At 47.7% G+C, this 16,917-nt stretch overlaps 1 protein-coding gene across 12 annotated transcripts in view; it reads right to left on the reverse strand.

Moving 5' to 3' along the window:
• MGAT5 (alpha-1,6-mannosylglycoprotein 6-beta-N-acetylglucosaminyltransferase) overlaps positions 1–16,917 on the reverse strand; it is a 372,873-nt gene that overhangs the window by 223,584 nt on the left and 132,372 nt on the right. For 5 of the 12 annotated variants that reach the window (XR_003794031.1, XR_003794030.1, XR_003794029.1 and 2 more), the window contains exon 1: positions 10,933–11,318. Coding sequence is in view for 2 of the 12 variants with exons in the window: in XM_029226053.1 (XP_029081886.1) it covers positions 10,933–11,173 (241 nt within the window). In the remaining 10 variants the exon portion in view is untranslated. Of the gene's footprint in view, positions 1–10,932; positions 11,319–16,917 lie in introns of those variants that run through there. The other 7 variants (XR_003794033.1, XR_003794032.1, XR_003794035.1 and 4 more) reach the window with 2 other exon arrangements.

Consider the following 16,917-nt stretch of genomic DNA (forward strand, 5'->3'; position numbering starts at 1 on the left):
GGCATGGTTTCTCTCCCAATGTGGGGGGGAAAAAAAAAAAAGTTCATTTTCAACCCAAGCATCTATTTGAGTCACAATTTCAAGGCAGCCCAACACAAGATAAAAGATACTGTGTCAGTAAAACACACACGGGCAAAGATGACCCCAAGCCCATCTTCGTATCCTTATCAAATGGCACAGTGCCTGACACAGTAATCAGTAAGTGTGTGTTACCTAAATGAATGAGTGAGTGAATGAATGAACCAACAACTAAACGAACTACATTTAGTCTTCCCACAAAGAAGGCTAAATAAACTATACCTTTCTAAGTGATGAAATTGTTTCTCACCTTTGTATTTCACAGCTAAATCTGCAAAAATTGTTAAGAGTTTTACTGCAATCTTAAACTAATACCAGAGTATTTTTGTATATTTTCACCTTAATGTTAACCCATATATTTGATAAGACTGAACACCCAAGAATAATTTCTATACAGTTTAATAAAGAAATGAAGGTGAAAACATTCCTCAAAATTCTAGTATAATATTTTCATATTTATCATTGTGTTTTAAAGTTATTACAGCCATAAACTGTATCCTCTGCAGGATTACAATTCCCAATTACTAACGGGCTTTTAAAATTTTGTTTGTGCTTCAAAGCCTCAGTAATAAAAATTTAATCCCAACATTACTACTGCAATTCTGCATTCCGAAAACTTACTGTCCGTGATAAAGATGAGATCGAAGTAGGTAAAAACATTTAAAATGTCCCTCTGGGGAAAGGAAGCTTTTCGTTTCTATCATGCCAGGAGCTCTCTGATAAAGGGTGAGATCAACAAAATCTCAGAACAGGTGCTCTGGCAGCTTCTGTAAATTTTCATTTCCTGAAAGCCATGACATTAAGGATAAGAGGGGCTGGAAGATGTTGCCGCATCCTTGAGCAGGACAGTCAAGGAGATATCACTGCCGGCTACACCTTCCCCCGTAGCTGGAGTCCGAGGAGATGAAATATCAGGAGAAAGGGGGGTCCTGCTGGTGGAAAAAGATCTGTCAGTTTATAAGTCTGTCAGCTAAAACTGTGAGACTGGGTGGTAAACCCTGATTGCCCAGATCAGCAAGTCAACTGAGAAAGGTCAGTGCTTGAGGGCCGTGCCTCAAGGCTGGTCCCACCCCATTCCCCTGGGACACGCTTCCCAAAGCAGTGGTTCTCCAGCCTGCTGTCCATCAGGCTTGGCTGTGGAGTCAGAGGTACCAGGTCCCATCCTCAAGCTGCTCAGTCGGAACTTTCAGAACCTGCATGTCAAGGATTCTGGGCACACACAATCGAGAACTACATTTAAGATGCAGCCGCCACGATTCACTGGCACAGAAGCAATAAGCAAGGACTTACAGCGGAACTGCCAGAGATCATTTACATCTGTGCTTGTTCCTAATGCACTTCCTTCTCTACCATGGCCGTGTTTCCCCGCCCCCCAGTCCAGAGCAGAGCTGGGACAGCGGGACCACAGAGCAGATTCACTTGCTGCTCCAGAGAAGCCAGCAAAAGACAGGGCGCTAATGAGAAAGGAAGGCGCTAATGAGAAAGGAAGGTGCTAATGAAAAAGGAATTAATCCCAACCTCTCATTCCCACTGACTGCCAGGAATGTCAAGTTTCATCAGTTACATGTTTGAAAATTAATTTTAAGGTGACCTTTCCACAGAAAGATAATACGGTTAGAGTAATGACCAAAATACAGTCCATTCATTATGTACAAGGACATTCGAGACAGTGTTAGTTATAAAAGAGAACAGTGCTATTTATTATAGATAAGCAGTGGACACTACCCAAATACCCAAGAAAAAGGTTACATCATATGGTGTCCATCTATTCCTAAAATGGAATAAATCGCTAGACTGGAGGCCAGAGAGCAGGTCTGTTCTGTCATCTCTGTTTACTGCCACAAGCTATTGACCTCAGGAGCTCAATAAACGTTTATTGAATGGCTGGATGAAAAAGGAAAAGTGTATGGCCATTAAAAAAATATAATGGACGGGGAAATAAAATAAAGATGAGTTCAAAAAACTCTATGTAAAATATACATACACATATATATCTGCATTTAAATAAAGGATGGAGAGGAATCAAATTTACCTGGTTTGGGGGTAAAGAGTGTTTTATCTCTTTATTTGTAAGAATGCAAAGCTGGGCTTGGGATCATCTCTGCCCTTGCGCGTTTTACAGACAATATCTTTTATCGTGTGTTGAACAGCTTTGAAACAGTGACTCAAACAGCTGCTGGAATTGAAAATGATTTTTTTTCCCTTTCACATGGGGAGAAAAAAGAAGCCAGCCCAGGAAAAGTGCCTGGAGGGTCCCTGGTTTTCAACAGCCTCATATTCCAGAAGCTCTGAATTTTCTATAAACGTTCACATCATTCTGACAATCACAAAGGCACGAAATGCTACCTGAAAATGCAATCAGTACTGTGTATTCTACCCTCGGAACTCAAGGATACTGGCCACAGGTACCCTGATGTCCCCTCCCCTCTCCCAAGAAGCATCTCAGTCACTGACCCTCACTGCCTCATCTCAGCTGGGTTCTTCAAGCCCCCCCAGTGGACAACTCACCAGCCCCTGAACTCACAAATATGCCCTTCCCCCTGCAGCTGTCACAGGCTTTCCAGGTCACAAAGGGAACAATCATCACCCAGTGAAAGAGCAGCTCAGAGGCACTGACTGCCGTGCTCTCCTGGGTTAGCTGTACGGAATTAAGCTTTGACTTGAACTTGTACCTAGAAGTAAATGCTATTCCTGTGCTGGGGGAAGGCTCGCTAGTATTTCAAGGAACTTCTAGGCAGCAGAATCTGAGAAAGAATCCTATCTAGGCCTGTGGAGGATAGTGAACTGCTTTACGGAATCTGTAAACATCCAGACGGAGTTCTTGGGCTGCTCTCTCCATCTTCCTAACACTTCGCCAGCTGCATGGAACAGGACTCAAGGTGACTTAGCCCTCTGTGTAGAAAAGGACTCAGGCTCTGAACGGTCAAGTCCACTGACACCCGTAGTCCCCACTGACTCCAGGGCATCTTCCCTGTCGGGAAAGGGCAGCCGTAGCACAGCCCTCCCTGCTCACTACCCACACCAGAAACTGTGCCCCAATGGTGCCCACTTCAGAGACGAAGTGAGCTCGGCCACGCCCCACTTATCCCACACCACAAAGGACAAGCTTTATCTTTTGAACGGGAGAAGAATGACAATCACATGTCCCGTTTCTATGATGCCAAGGTCACTCTGGAGCTAACACACCTTTGGAAAGGGATCCAGGGAAGAGCCGAACAGCACCTCCCTGGAGTTCAGAGCAGCAGGTCTCAAGCCCGGCTGGGGTGGAGCCCAGCATCGGTGCTGTCACAGCAGCCCAGAGGATTCTGGTGCACAAGCCTTGGGCATCTTGTTTCATTAGAAGTGGGTGGCGAGCCTGCCCTCCTCCAGTCCACAGCTTATTTCTTCTCCTGTCTGGTCGGGCCCCGTCCCCTGTAAACCCTAAAAGCAGCTATATAAACAGGTTCCATGGACAATTCTGGTTGGGTGGTAACTACTGCAGGTCCGTGTACACCAGGGTTAGCGATAACTCACAATAACGAACGCATGTTACTAAGCTAAGTGCTTTGATAAGCTCGGTCACGTGCAATCCTATGAGGTCAACAAGCCTATGAGGTCAGTGATATTATATCCTCTATTGGACAAAAGAGGAGGCAGTCTTTTAAAACATCAGTGACTTGCCCAAGGTCACACATCTAGTAAGCAGACCTTCCACAAGCCACAACTAAACACGCTCCAGCTGCTTTCCAGAAGAAACAACGGTTCCCACGTCAGGATCGCGCATAATAGCTACTTCGAGCCACCTGGACACCAAGTCCATAGGGAATCTCTTCTTGTTTCCTGTCTCACTAAAAACATTACTGTGTTACTGTGATTTTCTTTTTGTTTTTTTTAGCCACACCCCTCGGCTTGCAGGATCTTAGTTCCCCGATCAGGGATCGAACCTGAGCCCCTTGCAGTGGAAGTGCAGAGCCCTAACCACTGGACCGCCAGGGAGTTCCCACTGTGATTTTCAAACTAACCTCAGCTATAACTGTAGTAGACAGAGTCAGGGTGGAGGGGACACTGCTGCTATTCACTCATGGTTCCTACTATGTGCCAGGTACGTGCTAAGGCCCTGGGGCACAGCAGGAAACAAGAGAGACAGCACTCCCTGCTCTCTGGAAGCTTCCATTCTAATGGGGGAGAGAGATGATAAAGACAGTGACATGATAGGTAGTTTAAGTGTCATGAAGAATGAGACTGAAGTAGGGGTGCGGCCCTACTTCTGATAGGGACCCGAAGGAGGGGAGGGAGAGATCTCTCTGGAGGAAGGGCATGCAGGTGGAGGGAACAGCAAATGCAGAGCTCAGAGGCAGGAAGATGCCCAGCCATTGTCCAAAAGCTGGTGGCAGAAGACAGCTGCACTGCCAGGCAGCATGAGAAGGGTGGACAGCTCTTCAGGGTGGCCGTGAGCTCTGCCCAAGCAGTTCTGGCAGAAAGAGCACCAGGACACCGCTGGGAAGGGGAGGCGCTGCAGGGAAGATGAGGGACCTACTTCAGGGCAAGACTCTGAGGCAAACCCCTTTACACCTGTATCCCCTCCTCCCACCAGGACCGGAAGCAGTGGTGTGGTGTGCAAGGAAAGGGCTTGAGAACACAGGGAGTACAAGCAAGAGCCTCCAGTTCCTCCCGGAGACCCAGATTCCGACTGCACTCCTGTCTCAAACACACCCGAGGTCCTCCTCAGACATCCAAACTGGGCTGAGTGTGCCCGTGAACTTGGCCTGGCTCTGATAGGGATGCTGGGCGGGGGTCTTCTACCACAGGATCACTGGAAAAGCCCCAAGCCCCAAAGAGGCCCGTTTGTAGGTCCAAGCTTTTGAAAGCAGAGAGCCCTTTCCAGAATCACACCAGTCACGTCACTGTAGGGTAACCAAGTAACCTCCTGAGACACACCAAAGAAAGGGCCCAGCTCTTTTTCCCCGTTTCGCTCCAAGAACAGTGTTTTTCCCGCAAGGGTTCTGCTTAGGTGATGGTGGTTTTCCACATCATGCAGCCCTCCAAAAAACAGTCCCTTGATCAGATTTGGAGGAACAGAGGCAAAAAGAAAAAATTTAAACAATAAACCTTCACAGGCTTATCCAATATAAGTGTTTTCTTCTTTTTCATAGGAGAGGTGGAACAAAACACATGGACAAGCTCTTGTCCGACTCTCAGATCGTTACCTAGGTCTGCAACGCAGGATGGGTGCTACATTTTTGGAGCAGCCTCAGGCAGCCACGCCAGCATCACAGTGAGGGCCCCCCACTGACTTTTGAACCAACCCTAAGTGGTATTTTTGTCTTGGCAATGGACATCGCCAGGCCGACAAGGGCCACAGAAGCCCAAAGCTGCTACCCCCTCGCCAGCAACCAAAAACTCCCCCCTGGTTCTCCACCCCTATGTCCTTAAGGAAACAGAAAGAACTTCCTTCCTCTTGAGCTCCCTGTGGAGGTGACAGTGGACAACAGGTCAGGGTCACGGCCGGTGCCAGGTAGGGGCAAGCCAGGCCAGGCTCCCTTGCAAGAGCATTCGTCTTCCTCATCTCCTCTGCTGCTTCCATCACACTGAGACCACAGCCTTCAGGGCCTCGGTACCCATGCCTTCTTCCTGATTCTCCCACATCAGCACCGGCCACACTGCCCTGTGCTCACCTTGTTCTAGCCGCAGCAGCCTCTGTTCTGCTCTTGGAGTGTGCGTGAGGCCTTAGGACCTGGCACACACCCTGCTTCACCTCAACCTCCCGCCTCCCACCCCACCCGCCAGCTCCTGAGCATCATTTGGGCTAAAACACACCTCCTGGGCTTCCCTGATGGCGCAGTGGTGAAGAATCCACCTGCCGATGCAGGGGACACGGTTTCGAGCCCCGGTCCGGGAAGATCCCACGTGCCGCGGAGCGGCTAAACCCGTGCGCCACAACTACTGAGCCCACACGCCTAGAGCCCGTGCTCCGCAACAAGAGAAGCCACCGCAATGAGAAGCCCGTGCACCGCAACGAAGAGTAGACCCCGCTCGCCACAACTAGAGAAAAGCCCGTGCGCAGCAATGGAGACCCGACGCAGCCAAAAACAAATAAAATAAAATAAATAAAAAATAAAAGACACCTCCTGGGAGAGGCCTTCTTTGACCTTCTCCTCCAAAGTAGCTCCTCAAGTACTTTTTAAAAAATCCCATCTCCCTGTGTCGTTTTTCTTCCTGGAATTTACTGCTATCTGTCATTCTCTTGTTTATTATTTCTCCCCCCAAATGAGTGCAGCCTCTGTGAGAGCAGGGACCCTGTCAGTCTTTTCCCAGCTGTACACACAAAGCATCGACTGCACTGACAGACACGAGCCCACGGCGCAGACATTGCCCAAAGAGCCAGGCTGGAAGGATAAGAGCCAATCCCGGGGACAGTCTAGGCCCAAGGAGTTCAGGGAACCAGGAGACAGGAGGTAAGGCAGAGCAGGTGTACAGACCTGGAGGACAAGGGGGAACCAGGCAGCAGGGAAACAGAATATTGGTGGGGGGCTGGCAGAGAAGCTGAGGGCTCATAGCTGCTTCAGCCTGAGCTGGTGACCAGTCCAGGGCAGAGCGTCCCAGCGCCCAGAGAATCAAGTAGGTGAGAAAAGTCAAGGTTAATAAGGTGCGGATGTACCCCTGGGTGGGGGAGGGGTGTCTCTCATCACCCTAGATTTCTATTCCTGCTACTTTGAGAACACAAGTGGACCAGGCCTGGCCTGTTAGATAAGAGGTGATCACTGGGCATCAGAATTTGGGTCAGGCCATTGGAGACAGAGACCAATTCACCTCAGAAACAAGCACAGCATTGACTGGGCGAGTGACACCATTCGGGACGCAACTCCCGAGAAATCACAGACAGGCATGGCCCTGCCACGCAGGCCTGGGAGATGCAGCGGAGGCTGAGCTACAGACGGCTCTGGCCCCACATGCTCCTCCCCGCAGTGATAGAGAAGCACCCAGAAACGCCCTCCACACCCCAGGAATGAATGCTGCGACTGTTTCACACAGGCTGCCCCGGATATCTTCCAGGCACTACTTCTGAATGACCATATCCCAAAAGAAAGTCAGAAGTCTCTCTTCAAATCACCAGAACGAGGATGGAGGAGCGGGGGGGGGGACACCATTTGAAAGTTCTTCTACTGTTGTTTAAGGACCAGTCAAACGAACAACCAACTGCATGTCAGAGACTGACAAACATTTTTGGCAAAGGACCAGACAGTAAACATCTTAGGCTTTGCCCTCTCTGCAGCAACTACTCAGCTCTGGGATTGCAGCACAGAGGCAGCCACAGACGACACATAAACCACGGGGTGCTGGGTTCCAAACCCATATGAAAACAGGAGGATCCGGCCCAAGGCCATGGGAGTCCTGGGAAATTGTTGAGTCAAGGAGGGACACGATCGCACGAGTGTTTTAGAATGAACTATGGGGACTACTGAAAGATGGAGTCAGCACACCTTAGATGTTATGTGAAATAAATACTGGTACTGCCACGTTGCTCTGTTATTACAGTTGTTATAAACAAATGGCAGTGTTTGTGTTTTAATGAAACTTTATTTACACAGACAGGCAGAGCTCCAAATATGACCCACAGGTCATGGTTTGCTGAACACTTCTGCCCTAGCATCTCAAGTCAGGAATTTTAATCTAAAATCAGCTACTACGATTCTTCAAACACCTGCCACAGCTACTTAAGACAAATTTGTAGCACATTAAGAGCCTCTGGTTATACCAATATGGGTTGGGAGAAGGAAGAGGTGTTTTTTTTTTTTTTTGGTCTATTAACTGGATTCATTCAAACCAGACACAGGTCCCAGCCACAGAGGGTTAGCTCTTCACTGGTCCAGAGCAGACATCCAGGCAGTGCTCTGTACATGGGCTGCATCTATGGCAGAAAAGGAGACTGCAAACCAATGGCTCACGCATCCTCATCCCCACCCCACCAGCCCAGCTAAACCACTGCACATCTGGCAGTCTCCATACTTCCATCTGACACGTAACATCACCCACCAGAGCTGCCTGGCAACTGACATGCCCACAACTGCTAGTGATGGATTCCAGGGGAAGCACCCATCATCAGAATGGCTCTCCAGCTTTCCAGGACTGGCTCTGGACTATACCATCTGGCTCAATCCCAGTTGCTGATACCAAGAGCTGAGAACCAGGGAGAACTAGCCTGGCAAATTTTAAACAATGAAATCCAGTTATCTGCTAAAGGACTTCCATAAGAAGATGCTGTTAGATGGGGTTTGCTGTTTCCAGTCTTCGTGCAATAGTTCTCCAAGGTGGGGAGGAGGGAAATTTTGCCCCCCCAAGCCCGGAGACATTTTTGATGCTCCTGGCATATAGTGGGTAGAGGCACCAGAGATGCTGCTAAACATCCTACAAGGTACAAACAGTCCCCCACTCATAGAACTATCTGGCTCCAAACATCAATAGTGCTGAGATGAAAACCTATGTCTGGGTAAGATTCATCACATGATGATCCCCAAACCTCAAGCACTAATGCACAGTCCAATCAAATTCCCGAAACTCGGCTCCAAAGACCACTTTCATTGGCATGTCGAGTTGACGAGGTGAAAGAGGAAAATACGTTAGAGGTGCCGATGGGGCCGTTCGGTTGTTTCTTTGTTGTTTTTGAGGAGAATTATTATTTCGCTAAGGTTCGTCTGTAAACGGAGGAAGTTGAAATAAATTTCTGTAGTTTCTTTGAGCTCCAAAGTCCTTTGATTACAAGCATATACAGTGGTTCATATCCTAACAGACTACTCTGGGGTTTTTGGTATCTTTCTAAAACACATACTGTCTCGGTCAGGCTGAAAAGCTAACACCAGATCATTGCTCTTTAAGAGTGTGGAGGAAACCTACCCTATGAGATGCTTAGCGGTAGACAAGACATAAAACTGGTCGAAACAACTAGAAAAAATAAAGTCTATAAATTTACCATTCATGTGGCTTCTTACTTCCCACGTTAAAGGTTTGAGAGAGACCGAGATAAACAGAAGGAGGAAGTTACTACAGGACTAGACCTCTTTCCCTCCAAACGTTAACGTGGAATGCACTGAACCAGAAACTGAAACACAGCATCAGTTTTACTTGTGACATTTACTTGTAACCCACTGGTAACACCAACGATGATAGTTTGCTTTGTCTTTTTCTGACGGTTTACCTATAACATTTGGGAATTATTACAGAAGATCGAAGTCAATGAGTAATTTAAAACGCACCCTCTGAAAAACTACCTAGCTGTTTTTCAAGGTCAGCTCTCAAAGAAGTCTCATTTTTTGATGCATTAGATTGAAAAAGGTGACATTTTATTTAGACATATTAAAAACCAGTGCCTACAAATCTTGAAGGAATAGATTAAAAGCAGACTGTGTGATCATTCAAATAGTAGGCACTGAAAAAGAATGTCCACATTGTATGTTAAAAGCAACCATTTCCTCCTTACCAGAAAATATATATATATGTATATAATTTTTATATCTATATATTTATAAAATTAAATTAATTATATACATATATATAATTTTAAAATAACCGAGTTTCCTGGATCCTTCAGAAAAGAAAAAATGTATATGTAACATTGAGCATGATTTCCCATGTTTAAACTCAAGCTTCAACCTGTGGCTACACATTTTCAGGAATCATCATTTGACCTCTACATACTTCAAAGACCTTGAATGGGTCACGAAGTAGAACACCGAACTTTCCCACCTTGCCCAACCCCACTCTTCTATCTGATTTATAGTATACCTCAGATCTCAAACCGTGAGGCCACTGAAGTCTCCCTTCAATGACCAGAAGTGTCACTGCACAGTAACCAAGGTCATCTTCTGTGGATCAAGTCCACTCCAATACTCGGTGACCACAGGAGGGCTGGGACTTGGATTCTCCAAAATACAGTCTGATCTAAATTTCATTTGCAACTTTCGTTTTGTATTTGTGTGTGTATGTTTTTGTAAATATTTTATTTACACAAACATATATATACATATGTTTATGTATATATATATATATAGTGTGTATACACATATTTCAGAAAGATATACACTGAAATGTTAATTGTGATTACTTTCTACAGTAGATTTATATGTGATTTTCCTTTTTCTTCTTGATTTTTTTTTTGCTTGTCTACAGCTTCCAACTTTTCTATATTAAGCCTAACTTTTGCTGAAAGAAAAATAAGTAATACTCCATATGTGTATTTTTTTTCACTCAACCTCATTTCAAAACGGATTTCAAGCACCTGACAAAAAAAGCAACGAGTACAGAAAGATTTCTTTCAAAGCGAGGGCAACCAGAGACCAGAGCAAGACACAACAGCGGTAAACTCTAAGGAAGCCAAAGGTTAAAACTATCAGTCAGCACGTAAGCCCTGATGTCCCTGCATACTGGCCAGAGGGAGGCACACGTTCGGCTCTGAGTTTCTTGGCGTCCGTAGGACATTCTTCCCCACCCTCCTTACCTCACGCCCACCAGTCCTAATTAAGGTTTGTTTAGGGAACGATAATGAGAAGATTTTTCTACATTCCCTAATCATCCCCCCAGATGAGATCATGCAGTCCAGCAATGTGTCCAGGGACGAGGAGGCAGCTGCAAATACAACCAACAGAGCACCAACTAGTAAGCCCCACTGCTCCTGGCGCTAAGTGTCAGCGTGCAAAAGAGGTCAGAATCTCCCAAAGGGCGTAGCTTTAACTTTCTAAAAGTGTCCCTCTGTGGGCAGTTTCTCGCCATGAAGGTAGCGGCGAGGGATATACTCAATCCATGACCAAGTCTGAGAGCCTCTGGGGTCCCTTGGAGGCAAAGCCACACTCGACGGAGGAGCCCCGGCAGTGTGGTGCTTACCGTAAGCTGTCATGACCCCCGCGTAGGGCCCATCCACCACATTTCTGTTTTCTTCTGCCAGCGCCTTGATGTACCTCTTGCTGAGGTCCAGGATCTGTTCCCGAAGCATGGAGCTGCTCTCGGGCTGAGTTCTCTGCTGGATGGTAAAATGCAAGAGCATCATACCCCAAATAAAGCCAAAAGTCACGAGGAAAAAGCCCAGCTTCTGAGAGGACAGCTTCCACGGAGTAAAGAGAGCCATTGCTCTCTGGCAACTTCACCTGCCCTGGGCTCTTACAGTGTGGAAATGAGACACAAGTTCATGGTGTAGGCTGGGCCTGTGGGTTTCTCTGTCTCACTCGGGCTCCTGCGTCAGCCGATTTCCTTTCCTCGTTTCCATCCTGCTGTGAAGAAGGGGGAAAGTTAGCAAAACACGGTGAAATAAACCAGAGCCTTGTTTTCACCCAAATAGCTCTAAAATGTGAACTTCCTTTTCTCTTAATCTGCCAGTTCCCTATCCTATGTTATGATTCGGGATCTGTAAATGGAGAGGGGAAATCTGGCTGGGTGATGAAAAGCTGTACAAATACGGAGGAGGGAAATGTGTGTCTGCACGTGTTCACAGGTGTAGCAAGGTTGTTCCAGTCTGGACCAAGTTCAAAACAGGAAGCTTGTTCTGCAAGGTGGAGGAGATAGAAGGATATTTCACTGAATGTCAGCAAAAACCCAAGTGGAGGGTGGAGTCTCATCACCACCCAGCACTTCTGTGCCTCTGAAACGTGAACTTACAGAGTCATCATTATGTGCTCTAGCAAGGACAAGAGCCCGCAGCTGGAGAGGTGAGCCAGAAAGTGGACGCCCCCGGCGGGTAATCAGACAAGGAAAGGGGAGAGAGCCCCCCGTATTACTTAAGCACGGGCAGCTTTCAGTAGCAGTGTCCACAGCTGAGCTGAATGCCTCGGGGCCACCAGGTGGCCTCGCCCTAGGCACCAGCACAGAGAGGTTGTGCCAGGGGTACCCAGCCGTCTTTCCGTGCTAGCTACCACGAGTGAAAGCTGCACCACACTCCTCACTTGCACACTTGAGCACAGGAAATGCGGGGCACACGATGGCCTGCTTTTTTTGTGGTTCTCGTTTTCACTCACACCATGGGACAAAATGCGAGGTTAAAAGCCATCGTTTCAATACGAATGCAGCCGGATCCTACCTGGTACCAGCACAGGCTGGACAACAAATGGCACCGTTTTTTAAGCAAAGGCTGAGCATGACCTCCTACGAGGGACTAACCCAGGAGGTGTCCAGAGTGCGCCTATGTTTCAGATCAAAGGATTCTTCTTCCTAAGCAGCCTAAGAAGAAATGACAACAGGATCCTGGGACAATTAGCTTTCAGCACCTGCGATGCAGTGGATCTGTCTTGGTCTTCCTCTCTCACTCTTTTCCTCGCCTATCAACAGAGTCATCAGTACCTGGTAGTACCTCTACTGATAGTAAATGATAAATAAATTCTAGTTATGTCCCAGGCACTGTGATAGATGCTGTCTGTGCCTTAGTTCATTGAATTCTTGAAAGAGTCCTATACGGTAAGAACTATTAATGTTATCATGTCTGTTTTATAGATGAAAGAACAGGGACACAGGGAGATTAACTTGGCAAAGGTCAGCCAGCTATGTGGCAGAGGAGGGATAATCTAGGGATAAGCCAGCCCAGGAGTCAGTAAACCACACCCTGCCTTCCAAGGCCATCCTTCCTCCCCAGTTTCTTTATGATCAAGAATGGTCTGTACATGCTTAAAGGGCTGTGAAAAGCAACAAAGACTATGTGACTGAAATGTTATGTAGCTCAAAAGCCTAGAACATTCACTCTTGGCCCTTAACAGAAAAAGTTTACCAACTGCTGAATTCTAGGCCAGTGGTTCTCAAAGTGTGGTCCCTAACTCAGCAACAGCAGGAGCAACAGTGAGAGATGCCAATCCTCAGGCCCCACCCCAGACCAACTGAATCAGCAACGCTGGCAGGGAGGGGTGTCCAGCATCCTGTGTTTCAATCAGCCATCCAGGCGATTTTTTGTTGTTGTTTTTTTGGCTGCGTTGGGTCTTCGTTGCTGCGCGCGGGCTTTCTCTACTTGCGGCGAGTGGGGGCTGCTCTTCGTTGCGGTGTGCGGGCTTCTCATTGCGGTGGCTTCTCTTGTTGCGGAGCACGGGCTCTAGGCGCAACGGGCTTCAGTAGCTGTGGCTCACGGGCTCAGTAGTTGTGGCTCGCGGGCTCTAGGGCACAGGCTCAGTAGTTGTGGCTCACGGGCTTAATTGCTCCACAGCATGTGAGATCTTCCCGGACCGGGGCTCGAATCCATGTCCCCTGCACTGGCAGGCGGATTCTTAACCACTGCACCACCAGGGAAGCCCGTCCAGGTGATTTTGATGACCACTCCAGTTTGAGAGGCCTGGATGCAGGCAGACGGATGCCGTCACGAAGCCACACCACCGCACCGGCAATCAATGCGGCGGGAGCTCCCTCTGGGCCCCCCTTTATCACATAAGTTCCTCTGGTCCACCGCTCTCCACTGTGATGCTCCTCCCCAGTCTGAAGTTGTAAAACACTTGTCTGTCTACCTTGCTTTTTGCTTTTTTTTTTTTTTTACCAGTTTCTGTGTAGGATCCATGACATCCTTTAAAAGACTCCCCCGCTTATGTTCTCAGAGACAGAGAGTGACCCACGGGGCACAAATAAAATACCTGTTGACTGAATGAGCTAGTCACCCAGGCACTATGGCACTTCATTCAGCCCCTCTAACGTGGGCCAGATGAAAGGCGCCTGCCATCCACTCCTTCTACAAGGATACACTGAGCAAGGACCCACTTGTTGTCATCAGGCCCTGGGGACTGAACTGGGAACAAGACAGGGCTCCCACCCTCAAGGGGCTGACGCTTTAGAAGCCACCCTTCTAACCGGTGCTGCCCTTAGTTCCCCAGGAAATGTCTGCACTTCCTTTTCGATAACCCACGCCAGTTACCCGATGTCACCCCAGGGCTGAAGGGATTTTCCCAGAGCAAGTAAACGAGGTGCTGTACCAAGAAAGACAGTCTCTGGTAATTTTCTTTTGCTATTTTAGGAGACAGCCGCACGTGCAGACAGGAATTACCTGTCAGCTTTCAGATAGGAAGCCCTGCTCCGCTTCCTCGATGAACCCCCCCTGAAGAAGCTGCTCAAGGCTGCAAAGTTTAAGCAAAGGAAAGACCAGGCTCAAGAACTGAGCAAGGGGCTTCCCTGGTGGCGCAGTGGTTGAGGGTCCGCCTGCCCATGCAGGGGACACGGGTTTGTGCCACGGTCTGGGAAGATCCCACATGCCGCGGAGCGGCTGGGCCCGTGAGCCATGGCTGCTGAGCCTGCACGTCCGGAGACTGCCTGTGCTCTGCAACGGGAGAGGCCACAACAGTGAGAGGCCCGCGTACCCAAAAAAAAAGGAACTAAGCAAGGACCCAGTACAAGGTGGCGTGCTTCTCTGCCTTGACCTTGGGGACAGTCAGGACCACCCAGGTGGTGCATTTGAGGGGCAAAAGGATGGTCAAGAAACCCAGTCGTGGTTAAATTCTTCCAGCTCAGAGACATAAAAATTTGGAGTGAAAATCTCTAAGTTCAGAGCACAGTTCTGACTATTGAGGGCCCAGATTTTAAGTGACTACAGAACTGCCAGAAATATTCCTTTCTCCGATGAAATCCAGAGTTTGAAATAACAGCATCTATATCAGCACACACACAGAGAATTAAATTGGAATCCATCTCTACAATTCCTACCAGAAAGAAAGAATTTAAAAAGACTCTTCAAAATCATCATTAGGGAGACATCCCTAACTGCAACAGTAACAGGACAATAATAGGACAGCAATCCATACCAGAGGGTGTTGGAGCCATGAAAGGACTTCATGATAATTATCAGTCATGGCTATGATATTAATCAAGAGGCCACAGAACAACAGCCATCAAAATGTTGTCAGTCGGGCTAAAAATCTGCCTGCCTCCTGATCTCCTAACAAACAGCTGGATCCTCTCCCAAACTGGATTCAGTAAGGCACAAAAAGGGCTACACAGTATATCTCAAAAGGTCTTGTTGCCAACCAGAGTAGTGACAGCCCAGGGCCATGGCTTCATCTATCCTCCTCCAGTAAGAAGTTTGTACCAAGTCTGTTCCTAATGTTACGCTTCTAGATTCATCACGGACACTAATCACCCTAATGCATCTCCTCTATTCTTGTACTTGTGAGCAGCGTGCACTTCCTCCCTTCCCATTCACTCCTCAACGAAACGTGTGATCAAAGATCTGTGGCAAGGACAATGCAGGGGACGCGCGTTCGTGCCCCGGTCTGGGAAGATCCCACATGCCGAGGAGCGGCTGGGCCGGTGAGCCATGGCCACTGAGCCTGTGCTCCGCAACGGGAGAGGCCACAACAGTGAGAGGCCCGCGTACAGCAAACAAACAAACAAAAAAAGATCTGTGGCAAGGAAATGCATCTTAATTTCAAAAATAAAAGTATATGAAAAGACACTCAACATCATTAGCCATTAGGGAAACCCAAATCAGAAGCACAATGAAATACCAATTCCCATCCATTAGGATGACTATAGTCAAACAAGACAGATAAGAGCAAGTGTTGGTGCGGATGTAGAGAAATGAGAACCCTATATATCCTGTGGGTGGGACTGTACAATGGTGCAGCCGGTGTGGACAACCGTCTGGCACTTCCTCAAATGATTAAACAGACAGTTATCATAAGACCCAGCTAACTCCACTCCTAGGAATTCTCCCGAAAGAAATAAAAGCATGTGCGCCCACACAAAAACGTATACATGAACGTTCACAGCAACATTATTCATAATAGACAAAAAATGAAACAACCCAAATGGTCATCAACTGACAAGTGGATGACCAAAATGGGGCAAACCCATACAACAGAGTTCTATTCATCAATAAAAAGAAATGAAGCACTGATACATGTTACAACATGGACGATCCCTGGAAACACCATGCTAAGTGAAAAAAGGCAAAAAGGCAGTCACAAAACACAACATATTGTATGATTGCATTTATATGAAATGTCTCGAATAGGCACATCTCTAGAAGTAGAATTTACAAGAGTAGTTTCTTAGGGCTTGAGAGGATGGGGGATCTGGAAGGTGACAACTAAGGCCTGCCAGGTTTATTCTGGGTGGTAATGAAAATGTTCTAAAATGGACTGTGGTGATGGACGCACAATTCTGTGGATATTCTAAAAAAAAAAAAAAAAAAACCAACACTGAATTATATACTTTAAATGGGAGAATTGGATGATACGTGAAACATATCTCAATAAAGCTGTTATGAAAAAAAAAGCAAGCAAGCAAGCCCACCTCCAAAGTTGGGGTAGAAGCTGAATTTGAAGACAGGCAGATAAGCCTCGGGGCGCACTGTGGCCCCAGCAAGGAGCCACCCTTCCCCCACTGCCCACAGCACAGCCAAGGTAAGGTTGTGCCCTTACTAAGGGCTGACCACAGGCCCAGCGCCAGAAGGAAGTACAGAGAAATGTGCCACTCCGTTTACAAGACACAGTTGTCCTTCCCAGCTCTGGATCAACCTCCCGGGCCACCCTCTGAGGCAAGACCTGCTTTGCCTGCCGGATGCCAATTTCTCAAACCACTTGAGGGCGCTCTCAAAAACAGCCCCATGCCAATGGGGTCAAAGCCCGACTGATGAAGCAGTGAAGAAGTTCCTTCAGAGGCCCATCCACCATCCTTGGAGGACCACTTCTTACATCAGGACCTGTGTCGTCGGAGGATGGATGAGGCTGGAAATGCCCGTCCCTTCAGGAGCGATGTCAGCCCCAACCAGAGAGATATGATCTTTTCCTCACTGCCCACAGGACAATCTCGACACAGCTTGCCGGTCCCACATTCCCATGAGTAGCACCGCTTGAACTGTCATTCACACACCTCTGCTGTCCTACTACGGACCACCCCATCTTCCCACCTGTCTTT

Source organism: Monodon monoceros, unplaced genomic scaffold (genome assembly GCF_005190385.1).
Source record: "Monodon monoceros isolate NGI ecotype Baffin Bay Population unplaced genomic scaffold, NGI_Narwhal_1 Super_Scaffold_16, whole genome shotgun sequence".
NCBI classification, from domain to species: Eukaryota; Metazoa; Chordata; class Mammalia; order Artiodactyla; family Monodontidae; genus Monodon; species Monodon monoceros.